At 41.5% G+C, this 13,906-nt stretch overlaps 2 protein-coding genes across 4 annotated transcripts in view; one reads left to right on the top strand and one right to left on the bottom strand.

The window, feature by feature from the left end:
- Positions 1–3,040, top strand: part of dennd1c (DENN domain containing 1C) — a 14,948-nt gene extending 11,908 nt beyond the window's left edge. For both annotated transcript variants that reach the window (XM_061049402.1, XM_061049394.1), the window contains 3 exons: positions 1,186–1,268; positions 1,363–1,576; positions 1,673–3,040. In XM_061049402.1, coding sequence (XP_060905385.1) covers positions 1,186–1,268; positions 1,363–1,576; positions 1,673–2,647 — 1,272 coding nt within the window. In that variant the 3' untranslated portion in view covers positions 2,648–3,040. The remainder of the gene's footprint in view (positions 1–1,185; positions 1,269–1,362; positions 1,577–1,672) is intronic.
- Positions 3,041–3,482: 442 nt separating this feature from the next.
- Positions 3,483–10,597, bottom strand: crb3b (crumbs homolog 3b). 2 transcript variants are annotated; one of them, XM_061049412.1, is made up of 2 exons: positions 10,344–10,519; positions 3,483–4,515 (listed from the first exon to the last, which is right to left on the bottom strand). In XM_061049412.1, the coding sequence occupies exons 1-2, from the start codon at positions 10,359–10,361 to the stop codon at positions 4,279–4,281; spliced, it is 255 nt and encodes an 84-aa protein (XP_060905395.1). In that variant the 5' UTR covers positions 10,362–10,519; the 3' UTR covers positions 3,483–4,278. The 2 variants fall into 2 exon arrangements, 1 of the variants encoding a protein (XP_060905395.1); XR_009674796.1 differs by lacking the exon at positions 3,483–4,515 and adding an exon at positions 6,729–6,804 and having other exon boundaries at positions 10,344–10,597.
- Positions 10,598–13,906: the final 3,309 nt, after the last annotated feature.

The following is a 13,906-nucleotide window of genomic DNA, read 5'->3' as shown; positions in this document are numbered from 1 at the left end:
GTGGGAAAGAAGGAGTATGTTATCTGTAGTGTACTCATCAGGTACATCTGTTGTCACCGGGGTTATAAACTGCAACTGAATAATTATTTTCTGAAATTCGAGGGTTGCAGCATTTTATGTCCAACTTTTTTCCTTCTCCATTCGATTGTGGAAACAAGGTGAGGACACGTCAAAGAGGCCTTTTTTCCTCACTAAAACGCCACCAGTTTGTAATTAGAAATGTACATTTACCAGTTGTAGTTGTACATTTCCACCAGCTGCATGATGCACCAATATCATATAGAATAAATAGAAAAGTTGTACTTTTGCAATTAGTGAAGAAGATATCCTTTATTAATCCCACGTGGGAAACGACTTTTATACTCTGTTATTGAGACATGCTTCACACATACAGTATAGGACCAAATACACACGTTTGTGCATGCGCTCCATTAGCGTGTCTCTCCATGCACTAATGGAGAGATGTCAGAGTGAGGGGCTGCCCATGAAGGAGCACCTGAGCAGTTAGGGCTTCGGTTCCTCTGCAGTGCTGAGAAAGTGAACTGGCACCTCTCCAGCTACTGGAGGGGTGGCAGATTTTATTCTTCTAAAAGTCTTCTTAAAGTCTTTTAGTGTTTGAAAAGCATTGTCCTTGTATCCTGAGATTTGCGAAAGCACACACACACACACACACACACACACACACACACACACACACATACAAACGTACTGAATTGAGGGCAATGGTAGCAGGCCATGTTGTGGTCTGGCCATCAAGATGACCAGGCTGTTGTCTTTATTTCTAGATCACCTGAATATTACCCCGCTTTTCAAAGAGAACAAGCGTTGTTATCTCGAGAGAATGTCATCAATTCATTTATATTGTTTAGAATACCAACTTCATAATCCCCCAAAAATCCAGATGAATAAATTGGGGTCTTGAGAAAACACCTTATTATGAGAAAATGGAGTAAATAAATAAATGGATGAATGTCCTCTTAAGGCTTCCGTAACAAAAACCGTCCACAGATATTTTCAATCATTACTTAAACTACCCTCTCTGTCCTTTACTGCTTCTTTGTGCCATTTTGCAACTTTCACTGAACAATATTTGTTGCTTTATTGTGACACGGGACACTTCTTTTGGGGGAATGTTGCGTTGCTTTGCTCTGTTGCTTCGTGTTGCTTTGTGTTGCTTCATGTCAGTCACGTCCCCGTCGGCCTGTTCACAAACACAGGTCTCCCAGAGACGAGGAGAACCCAAAGGACTCAGAAGATTCATGGGACAGGTGAGAGAAAAGTGTTCGGAATAAAGATAAAAATACTCAGCATGTTTTTTTTTTCCCTTTTTGTGTGATTCTGTTTTTATTCTCTGCTCCTCAGAGCCGTGTCTGAGTCCGTGGTCGAGCCTGACTCTGGGCTCCAGAAGGATGAAGAGGAGGGCCAAGATTCGCCGCTGTGTGACCCGGAGGAGATGGATCTGCTTGGGGAGATCTTTGACACCCTCAGCTCCCGCAGCTACCACGAGCGTGGCATTCTGTACGGCACACGCAGCCTGGATCTGTTTGGATCAGACAGTCATGACTATATCACAAAGGTAAGAAGAAAGGGACTGACACACACACACACACACACACGGACAAAAAGCACATATGTGATTTCCAGTCTTATAACTGCTGTTGTTGTTCTCAAGGTTGGTTTTACAGCCAACCCGAGCCAGGAGAGCCTGTCTCTGTCCATCAGCGGCAGCGGCAGCCTGCACAGCTGGAACCTGGAAGTCGCAGATGAGCCGTCAGACCTGATGGAGGACTCTGATTGGCTGAGCCAGGTCACCAGCGTACCAAAAGAGGAGGAAACAGAGAGTCTGCAGGCAGCATGTGAAATGAAGGAGCAGGAAAGCGGACGGGAACAGGAAGAAGTGAACACAGCAAAAACTGGAAACCAAGAAGGAGGACCAGGAAACAGGAATGACTTCAAGGAAGTGGAGTTTAAGGAAGAGCCAATGACAGATAAGAGGGAGAGTTTAGGAGAGGACCCAGCGAAAGAAACATCTGAAAATCGTGAGGATGGTTTAAAAGAAAAAAGTGAAGATGAGCAAAAACAGAGTGAAAAGATATTTGAAAGAGAAGAAGTGGGAAAAGAAACGTCTGAAAATCGTGAGGATGGTTTAAAAGAAAAAAGTGAAGATGAGCAAAAACAGAATGAAAAGATATTTGAAAGAGAAGAAGTGGGAAAAGAAACGATTGACATGCAGAACGATGGAACAAGAGAGGAAAAAGAAACAGAGAACCAAGAAAACAAACTGACAAATCTGAACTCCCGCCCCCCCGACCCTGAACCTCCAGCAGCTCAAGACATCAGGGGAGAAGAAGCCGTGAAGGAAGTCGAGCAGGAGATGAGACCGACGCCCTCTCCTACGAGAATCCTGTCTGCTGTGGAACGCTTCCAGTCTCAGGGGCACGCTCAGATCTTCCAGCTGAAGTCAAGAGCCAAAGAGCTGAATGAACCTGGGAGAGTTTGCAACAGGTTTCAGAACAAGGACAATGCACAAACTCACCCGCCATGTGACTCAAAGGTATCCGAGGAGAAAGATAGCTCAGAGGGGCACGATGAGAAGGAGCTGCCGGCAACCAAGGTGTCTGAGCTCAAGAAGAGATTTGAAGGTTAAAGGATCAAACGGGAACATTTAAAGGGATTGTGTAAAGTGAGCAGGTTGTTATCGCAGAACGGAACCTCGAAAGTATTGATTTGGAAATGATTTTATTGATTTTAAAATGATTTCTTCGGCCAAAAAAAAAAAAAGTGGTACATTGGAATCTACAGTTGGAGCTGCGTCCACGGCAACTGTAAACTCTGTAGCCTTCATAAAAGGAGCTAAACTAGCTGTCATTACTCATTTCAACCGATGGTGAAGTGACACAGTGAAAGGATCAGCATGCAGCACCTGGCTGAGTTTTTCTGCCTTGTCATGTCTGTTGACATTTTCTTTCATTCAACATCTTTAAACATCCCTGCATCTCATACCACGCTCTGTTATCTGTTTACTTCACGTGCAATTTAATTTTTTTTTTGATTTCTCTGTCATAGAGTTGTATACACATCTTTACCTACTTAACACTGTTGTTGTCACCATCAAAATTAAGCCCTATGTTCCCTCAGGCCTACATTCCCCCAGCATCAGGACTGGCCATTCTATAATGCAAATAAAGTTGTAATCTCATTTTAGCTGGTTCGAGAGGAAGGTCTTAAGCTATTTACAAACTATGAGTGATGCGAATATATGGCATGAAACAGCGAGACGCACCTGACTCCTGCATTAGTTGTCAGAGGAACATGGACTAAAGTGCCTGTTCATAATTACAAAGTAACAGGTGACCCGGTGTGCTTCACAAATGTGTTAGAAGTTGTTGTTGGTTTGTCTATGGGAATATTTTTGGCTGAAAATCTGCAGATTTATTTCTCTGGGGCACCAAGCTGGCAGTTGATGTCATCAAGATTGGACAAATAATTGATTTTATTTATTTGTTTTTTTGTATTTTATAATATGACAAAATGATGAATTATACTCAGACTTGCAAATATGCAGGATGGTTGAAATAAAGAAATAATTTCTACAACAGTGAAGTTGTTTTACAAATGACTAACTCACTATGTTTCCTTCTCTAGATCCTTTGCTTGTAATGTGCCTACTCTCTGACGTCCTACACTTTGGATAAAAGTCTTTGCTGAATTAATTGTAGAATTGTCCTCATACGTGGATATTTTCTTAGTGTGTAAAGAAAGATCTACATTGGCTACTTCCCAACAAAAAGTAATACATCATGGGGCTAATAATCATTCTTGGAACATTCCTGTTTTACTCTCAGAACTACTCGTGTTTCATACAAAGTGATTTTTATTATTTTCAGAAACGTTGCCACTCAGAGCATAACATAAAGTGCATAACAGTCATTATTGGTGTTTTAATCAATATCCTTCATAATTTGAAATAGTGAAAAAATGATATGTTTTACATAAATACATATAAGAAAAATAACAGATACAACAACACCAAACACTTGAGCTCATGCCAAGAACAGAAACTCCATGAGTCATATTTTCCATGCAGTGAGACAGGTGACAGCACCGGTAGGCTGAGCGCTGTATTTATTAACCCAGAAAGAAAATGTGCGGGACAAACAGTGTTCCGAGTGTCTGAAGAGAAAAGACGGGTCCATGAAACTTTTGAAAGCAAGAGGTATTAATCCTCAGGTTTGCCCATGGTCATGATGTGTGTGTGTGTCCGCTTCTTCACGTTCGTCATATGAGGCGTTCTTCTTTGGGCAGCGGCAGAGGGAGGCCGGGTTTCTCAGAACCGGCCGCTCCCGTCTGTTTCTTCTCCTCCGCACTGGGCCTGTACATTCCCTCCATGCGTCTCTTCTTCCTGATCACACACAGCAGCAGTAGAAGAGCCAGGCTGAGCACAGACAGCACGGCGGGCACCAACACTGACTCCACAGAAGAGACTAACACCTGTATCGCCATGGTGACCGACAGCTGGGGGAAGAAAGAAGAAAATGTAGGTTAGAGGGGTCAGTGAATGTAAAACTCCATATTACACCATTGATGATGACATGATGAAATAATGAGTCTAATGAGCCTGAGTCTTGGTGATTGCTGCAGAGAACTTTGTAATTTGGTACCAAATATTGAAAAGAAAATCTGTTCAACATGAGCTACAGTCTTTGATTCAACAGATCATGCCAAATGTTAAACTGTCTAGATGTTCATTCTTTTCACATGATAATAAAAACCCATTCTCTAAAGAGTTGGGATGTTGTAAAATGATATCCAAAAAAAAAAAACAGAATGTGATGACATTGAAAACATTGAAACCCCATTTTGATTTAAAGAAGCACAAAGAAAACATATCAAATGTTGAAACCATAGACTGTAAATATTATTATATATTGAAACTGAGACATTTCATTGTTATTGGAAACATTTCAGCTCATTTTGAATTTGACGACAGCAACACCTTTCAAAAAAGCTGGGACTGAAGAAATCACCTGATGGAGCACCTCACAATTAGTGAAGTTAACTGGCAACAAGGGAGTAAAATGATTGGGTGAACATCCCAGAGAGGCGGAGTCTGTTTGAAGTAAAGAGGGGGGAGGGGTTCATTACTCTGTGAAAGGTGAAGTACTGGCAAATAGTTCAAGCAGCAGCTTTTTCCAAAGACAATGGCAAAGACTCGTCATGCAGGGGGAAGCAGGGGACAAAGTCAAAAAACTAAAATCCAACACTTTTATCTTTGGGCCCTCAGACGACCCTGCAATAAAAAACAGACCCAACTCTGTAGTAGACATCACTGCAGGAGCTCAGGAACTCTTCCAAAAACCATCGCCTGTGAACACAGGTCATCGCCACATTTAAATGGGAAGCTAAAACTAACATCAGAAGAGGGAACCAGAGCCTAACCCACCTGGTGCCCCAGGCAAGATTTTAGCTGGTGCCCCTTGTATTGCAACTAATTCCTTCACCAATCACACAATGTTCATACACTTAAAGAAAACTGGCATACAACTTTATCTTTTACAGCTTTCCTTAATTTAAACCTGATATTTATCCGACTGTCAGTGTCAGTCACTTCTGATAACTTGTCTGCCCTCCTCCCCCACAAGAGCAGGTAACAAGCAGCAGTGTTGTGATCCATCAGATTGAGCAGGGAACAAGAAAATACGGGCCGGGCCTTGAGGGAACCGTATATTAACCAAATGTAGAAATTTCCTTCTCTCCTTCTCTGGGTGCAGGCTCCTTGAAATGCACTTAGTTAAACTGTCCTGAAAGAAGAGAGCAGCCGTCCTGCTTGTTATCAGTGCACACAGTTCAAAAGCTAACATCAGTGATGGCCTGGTGCCGTGCATTCGTGCACATGGCATGGTTAACCTGCACATTTGTGAAGTCACCATCAGTCCTGAACCAGATAAAAAGGTTATGGAGCAACATATGCTCTCAAGTAGACAACTTCTGTTGTTGTTTCAAAGAAGGACTAACTTGTTTTAGCAAGAAAACAACCACATTCTGGGCGTATTACACCAGCAAGTAAAAGACTACAGGTGATGAACTGGCCTTCCTGCAATCCCAGCTTAACACCCATTAAAAACATTTTGAGCATCTGAATAGCATCCTTCCATGAAGCTTAGTCTAATACTAAAGCTGCCGTTTTGTTTTGACTCCCAGGAGAGACCTGGCTGACGCGCTGTACTGTCGTAGGTCAATACGATACCGTTTGCTGTTTGTTGATCAAAAAGATTTCTGCAGTCGTGTCTTTGGTTTGCAGCATAATACAATCCGTTTATTGCAGCACCATGAATACAGCGTCCATTAGTTTCCATTCATTTGAACAAAACAAACAAACAATACAGCTGCGGTTTCTCCATGCCGCCTCAGCGGTCAAAAACCACGAGCCCTTCTGGGGTCAAACACCTCCCGTACCTTGACAAGTGACGTACATATATACATGTGACTTAAACAATAGGACAGCGAAACCCAGTGGCACAATAGTGAAAATGATTAACAGCTTGACCCAAAAACATGAATATGGCTCTTACACTTACAATGTTTGGCATATTGTCTTTGTGTTACTTTCAATTAAATTTCACTTTTTTAAATATGAAAGCCTAAGAAAAGTACAAATCTCTTTATGTATATATAAAAAAGATTTCATCATGTTTCCCTATGGGGAAATGCTACAAGGTTAGGTGGGGGCTCACCCAGCTGAGAAATGTTAGGTCTGGATCAGGTCTGTGAGGCCTGTGCTCTTACATCTGGACTGTGAAGCATCTGAAAAGAAGAAAAACACAAACAGTCAAATCAGAGGATGACTAACTGAGTTTAAACTGTAGGAATTAAAAGGAAACTTGAGAACTTCCAATAGCAGAAGAAAGATCTTATCAGCTCCGAACACAGACTAGAAGACAGCTAAAATGTTTAAGAGGAGCCATTATGTCATTGCAATGACTAAGGGTGCGTCCGAATTGTCATTTTTGCTTAGGAAGGTTCCTAACTGAGTGAAATGACCTGGAAGCATTTAAGTGGCGGCCATGATAAGAGCTGTTCTAATTCTCTAAAAGCTAAGGAAAGGTGGGTAAATGCTTCCTTTATAACCTCCTTTAGCATAGGATACACTGGACCATCCTTTACCAAAGGAGATGAGATATGCCGCCCCACAATTCCTTGCGGCCGCAACATTTAAAGTGAGTCGCGCATCCGACCGTTCACGGACATGACTGTAAAGTGACACAGATCATGTAAGGGATAAAAAGATAAGAGACATTTTTATCCAGATGATGTTTTATTCAACATATTTCATTCACTTAAGAATGCTTTGTATAAAACATTATGTATATCTCACATAAATGTAAGAATTAATTTCATACAATCATACTTAGGCTATTATGGATGAATGTTGATTTATGAGTGGACAGGAAGGTGATGGTTTCATTTTTGTTACTCATAGCCTGCTCTATATTCCTTTTATTTCCCTTCATTGTGGTGATTAGTATTATTTCACTGGCAAGAAGGCACAGGGGAAAGTTTTTTAGATGCGCTTTTAGTAGCCTAGTCCAATTTCGGAACATTGTAGTTTCAGCACGACAGACTCACGTCATTAACCTCCGCCGGCCCGTTGCATTTAATGACGTGGCCTAGTGGAAATGTGGTCGGACTGTCAGAGCAACGAGATCGCCTTTCCCTAAGTCCTTTATGAATTCTCCTAACATCTTTCTTTAACCTTGTGACGTTTTCCCCAGGGTTAAGGTAAAGTGGATAGTGAAAGGAGATAGGAGGGACAATCCAGATGCACCCTTAAGTCAAGAAAACAACTGCAGCATTCTGGGTAAATGGTCGCACTTTGACTCTGAGGAACAAGTGATGGCATAACTCTTTGGGTTTGTCTTTCTATTTAAAACACAACTGCATAATGAGGCCCTTCACAACAGAAGAGTTCAGACAGCAAAGATAACACAGAGGTCAATTAAGGCCCTGACACACCAAGGAGATCATCGGTCCTAGTTGGACAGTTGGTTGTTCAGAGGTTTCTTTTATCTCCATCTCTCGACACAGGTTCTGGAAAGCCCCTTAAGACTTCTGCTGTAGTATCCATGTTTTCACCCATTAGAGCGGTTTCTCCTTATTTGTCGCCTCCACCTCTTCTTTTCCCACTTAAAGACAAAGGGCTGACAACGCCAGTGCCATTTTCAACTTTTGAACAGACATTATTCTCCATTAGTAGGCTACCTATTATACGAGTGGTGCGCGACAGCGGTGTGAAAATGATCTTCTCGTATCATAAGAAAGAGCTACAGCGCCCCTCATACCCGCGCAGAACGTACGTGGTGGTTGGCCGTCGGCTGTAGTCTTTGCCGTGTGTTCCAGTGCAACTTTTAGGCCAAGACGTGAGGCGGCCTTCATCGCAACTAGTTCTTTGCCGTCTGCTTGGTGTGTCAGGGCCTTTAAGCCTCCAACAACAAAGCATGCACGTGTTTCACACAGGTATGTTTTACAGCTGTCGTATTAGATTGTTTTACATTGTTTGGGGAGGTTCAAGTCAGTGCACTACTGCCAACACAACGATAAAACCCAGTTCATAGGAGGAATTGTTGTTCTATAGAATACTGTGCGTGTAGAGAAGCCAATGCTTGAGCCAAAATAATTACTCATTAAACTGTTAATAGAAAAAAATGATTTGCAAATACTTTGCTTTCCCCAATCATCAAGTGTGTGACCTTAAAGACATGACCTATTCAGATCAAATATGTTTTTAAGCCAGGCTGTAAACATGTTTATTTCTGCTGTAAACACGGGCATGTTTGAATATCATAGACGAACACTAATAGGTGAAAGCTAAACGACGACACTCATCTGTTGCTGCAGGGAGCTCTGGAGTCCCGTCGATGGTCACCATGCTGGAAAAGCTGTCTCACCCTAACTGTCAGACAACCCAAGGACAGAACAAGAGCTGGAGCTGAGGCGGGTTTTAAGCCTCTTGACAAACCGTTACATGGCACCCAACTGTCAGTCAGGTCAGCTACACGCCTTCTTGTGAATAGCACTTATCCTTCATTAAATTTAAACTGATGAGTTAGCAAAAAAAATCTCCCCCCGTACAGTGTGTGCCCATCGAGACATGAGCTAATCAGATGTATTTTTTTTTAACCAGGTAATGTCTGCTGTAAATACAGGTGTTTTGGAATGTGGTGTGTATGTGACTCCTGGTGTTACTGTAACCAGCCTCAAATGGACACTCTGCAGGATTTTGCACTTCTGCTTTGGCTTAATTTAGACCAGAGGAGGTATCCACTTGGTATCAAACTAAACATGTCCACACAACTGAGGAAGTGTTTTAAACTCCAGTAAGCTCGGACTGTCAATGAAATGTACTTTCTGCTTCTGTACAGATGAAAATATATTTAGGAGAATAGTAAGCAGAACACTAGATTATGTAGGGAATCACTATTTGCAGGCCAGAGATGCTGAGCAGGTAATATTTAACCTTAATCTTCACTTGCACCTGCAGAAACAAGAAACATGACTTCATGTTTGTCACAGCTCTTTATTCTAAAAGATGTCACAATATTTAGTGGCTGGGGGGGGCATCTGTCAACGAGACAAGAACAGAAGACGCAGACAAGATTCCCAAGAATGTTGTTACACTGTCTTTTACAAAACAAGCAGATGCCAAGATCAAGACCTATTCAAGTACAACAACACTAGTGGATAGAGACAAGAATAAAGATAAATAAAGATGTTTTTATTTGAAATTACTTAACTCTTGAAGCTTGAGGATCCCCTTCAGCAGCCCTTGAATGTCTAGGTTAAAGACAACACCTTTAATGTGGCTGCACTGGTTAAAAGACTATCTTAAGACTTCCATGTTTGCTAATTTTAATGAGGAGGTGTTGAGGAAATGAGTCAATTAATGAATACACTGACGGTTTGCATGGACAGATAACACCAAAAAAGCAGAACAAGTGACGGCAGGATGTAGGAACCACAGCAGTGATAATATTCTCATAATTAACAAAGTTAGAACTGTTATAAATTACAATTTTACTCACCGTGAATATCCGTTGTGTGAAGTTTACACTTCACTCAGAAATAGCCAATTTGTTCACTAATCCTCAATAAGCTAATAACACAAACACATCCGCTTAGTTTAACATTGCCACAGGCGGATGCGTTGCTGTGCGTGGCGGAATGCGGCAGGTCCTGCTCCACCTGTTTGACCAGGTGCCTCCCTGCTCTCAGCTGCTCGAGCAGTTTGACTCACAGAAAGACGTGTTGTTTTGTTAGAAAGGTATTATTGTGATGCATTTATTTACCTGCCGCTTGGTACACATCCAGGTAAAACGGCCAACGTGCTCCTCGGTGACTCTGATCCAACGAGAGAAGCTCCGGGGAACCGACAAAACTCATAATCCAGCAGAATTTGTAACTGAAACTAGTGTACCTCGCGCTCACCTGTCCTGCCTGTCCATATGCAAATGAGATTCGTCACGTGCCCCATCAGCGCCAATCAGAAACATGTTCTGTGTGTATTGCTGCATTCATATGCTTCTCGGGTGGTCCATGTTTCCAAGTGGGGAAGTCGTTTTTCTAACATCAGTATGTTTAAGTGATTTTAGTTCTGAAAGTCGGAATGTTGTATCAACAGCAAAAATCAGCGTGTGATGTATCTATTAAAAGTTATATTTGAGCAAAAAGTCGATGCTTAATAGGCCTACGTGAACTACTAGACTAATAAAAAGTAGGCTTTGTTAACATCAATTAGGCCTAAACGTATTTTGCCCCTTATGCGATGACGATTTTGACGTCAAGTCGGCCACTCGGGCACTTAATTATTTTCCGAGTTTCCGAGTTGTTGTTCCGATTTGAGCAGGTGTTCATGTGCATTTTTACGACTCGGACACTCGTTTTTCCGATGTGTCCGACACCACATGAATGCACCATAAGTGTTGCGCTCTCTCGTTCGTCTTTTCCCCCCTTTATTTTTAGCCAAATTTAATTTTGTTAATTTAAAATCACACATTTTGATTCATGAGCCTACCATAGAGCACAGGGCTCAGCACGGAATGTATTGATTTATTGTGTAAACAAACCTTCACTCAGTGATAGATGCAAAGTTTGATTAAGGCTAATCATTATCTATAAAGTCCTTGTGTGAGTTAAAACGCCTGCGGTTTGTCAGCTCAGGACATTCTGCAGTCTGGCGTGTCCCACTTTATAGAGGCATTATAGAGGCAACATTACCATGCTTTATTTAATCTTAGGAAATGGGAGCCATATCATTTGGGAAACATTGTAGTAGTGTTTCACAGCCACTGAGGTCAATCAAGCAATATTGCAGCTTGCTAAAAATAAGGCAAGTGGCTCAGATCAGATCACTGCAGCAGAGCACCTCTAGTTTGCTCCCCCAAAGGTTGCTACTTTTCTTGCTATTTGTTTTACTGGTCTAATGACTCATGGCCTGCTACCAGACTCTATGTTGTCCGTCACTTTGGTGCCTGTTATCAAGAACAAAGCTGGCAAGGTCGGGAGCCTAGATACCAGCCTATTGCTTTAGTCATGGTATCTAGGTCCTCGAGAGTATCCTTTTGGGGCGGTTATCTATTGGTACCACAGGTCTATAGGAGGAAAAACTCCTCTGTCCTGATAGGATTTGTTGATGCCTCTAAGACATTTTGATCGTGTCAATCATCAGAAGTTGTTTATGAAACTAATTAAAAAGGGGGTCCCTGATTATATATTAAGGCTTCTGGCGTACTGGTATGCCAACCAGAGTATGCAAGTCAAATGGGGAGATACAATTTCCTCCCCCTTTGGAGTGAGCAATGGTGTGCGACAGGGGGGGTTGCTTTCTCCTGCACTCTTTAACTTGTACATGGATGATCTATCTAAACAACTCAATGGCTGCAAAACTGGTTGTGTGTTGGGTATATTTACAGTCTATGGTTGGGTATCAATCACCTCATGTATGCTGATGATTTGGCCATTTTTTTCCACAAGCAGCGCTGGGTTTCAGCAGCTCCTGAATATATCTTCTGAGTATGGAGTAACATATGATGTGCAATACAATGCTAGAAAGAGTACTGTTTTGATATGCAGAACAAAAGGGGCCAAGGACTTAAACTTTCCCAAGTTTTACCTGTCAGGACAGGTGTTGAGTGTTAGCACCAAAATTAAATATTTAGGGCACTTTATTACAGATCAAATGTCAGATGATGACGGCATTGTCGAATATTATACGCCCAGGCCAATATGTTGGCAAAGATATTCTCATTATGAGTTCAGACTATGTTAAGAAAAATCTCTTTAGAACATATTGTGCTCCTTTTTATACTGCCCTCTTGTGGGCCAGGTTTAACAAGGCCAAACGGCATCATACAAATTCTCTTTTGGCTGTTATCACCTGCTCTGAAGCGTCCTCCATCCTCTCCTCTCTCTCCAGTTTCTTGCGTTCTTTCTGCCTCTGGAAGACAAAAAAAAGGCAAGGCATGGTTACAGTGACATGTTTGGAAACAGGTGTAAAACATATGTGCGGTCAAGCGTGTCGTAAAAAGTGATAAAACATGTGTGGGAAAAGTTACAAAGAGGGTGTGTTGGGATGAGAAGAAACAGGGAAGGACGTAAATAATGTACCATGTAAATAATTCACCATTTCAGAATGTGAAATACAAGTGACACATTCATTTCAGTTAGTAGAGGAATCAAAAAAGACATGAGTTGCAATACTGATGACATATTTCCATCTTAATGTTTTCACTCTTAACGTTAAAGACGTTAAAAAAGAAGCTGAAGAAGTTGATTCAGGCTGAGTGAGTTTTTTTGTTATTTTACTAAAATGTTGAAAAGTTGTGGTTTGTTCTGTATTTAGTGATGATTCTAATGTTATATACTCAGTGAAAGCAACTCAGTGGAAGCTAGGTTTAAACAGCTAAAGCGTAAGCTACCTGGATGTTGGTTGAGTAGCTCCCTTCTTTTAATCTCCAGAAAAATGGGACCTGCTGAAGAATGAGATACTGCTTGAAAGTACACATGAACAGGCTCCGAAGTCAATTATACCCCATCAAACTATTTGAATCAATAAAAGGCTGATATTGGCGTCCATCAACCCTAGAATCAAAAAAGAATGAAGAGAAAAAACATGAACTCTTGAGATAACCATGAAATACTTTTTTGTCTTCCTTCTGGGGGTTAATGTGAAATAACTTTTCATTAATGTCCATGGGCTTTATTGAGGTTGTGTTAATGCAGCTTAATAAACTTTAAAAATACAGATCCCACAGGCTCCATCTCCTCCTCGCCATATTTGGCAGAAGGTGTGTGAGTTTTCTAATCAACAACGACTCTGTGTATGTTTTTAAATCATGTCACCATTATTGATCAGAAACACCTCCTCCTCCTCCTCCTCCTCCTCCTGTGACTAGACATTGTGTGATAAGGGGGGGGGGGGGGGTCTGTTATAGTATCTGGCCGTCTCTCCAGAGGCCACAGTCCACTGAGGCTTCCAGTCAGTCAACATGGATCGCTGGAAGCTGCATAATATTTTATTCCTCATGCTTCTCTGCAAGGCCAATGGACAGTTATTCAACAATAGAAGAAGGTATTTTATTTCTGATTGTTTGGACAATTTCTATCTTTTCTGAAATACTTTTCACTAATGTGTCTGTTCTATGTGTTCTTCACATACCGCCTTGGCTTGACAGGTATGTGTATTTGTGCACAAAGTATGTATACACGGTTAATACCTTTATTCTTCTTGTACTTGTAAGTGTTTGCTGTCTCTGATTCTGCTCCACAGATTTGAACCAATTGACCGATTCTGGGAGCGCCAGTAAGTAGTCAAAGAAAACAGAAAACATGAGATCAATGGAACCTTAAAATA

The sequence above is a fragment of the Labrus mixtus genome, chromosome 2, assembly GCF_963584025.1.
Source record: "Labrus mixtus chromosome 2, fLabMix1.1, whole genome shotgun sequence".
Classification (NCBI taxonomy): Eukaryota; Metazoa; Chordata; class Actinopteri; order Labriformes; family Labridae; genus Labrus; species Labrus mixtus.
The sequence above is the reverse complement of the archived record's forward strand: the minus strand, read 5'-3'. Positions and strand labels throughout refer to the sequence as shown.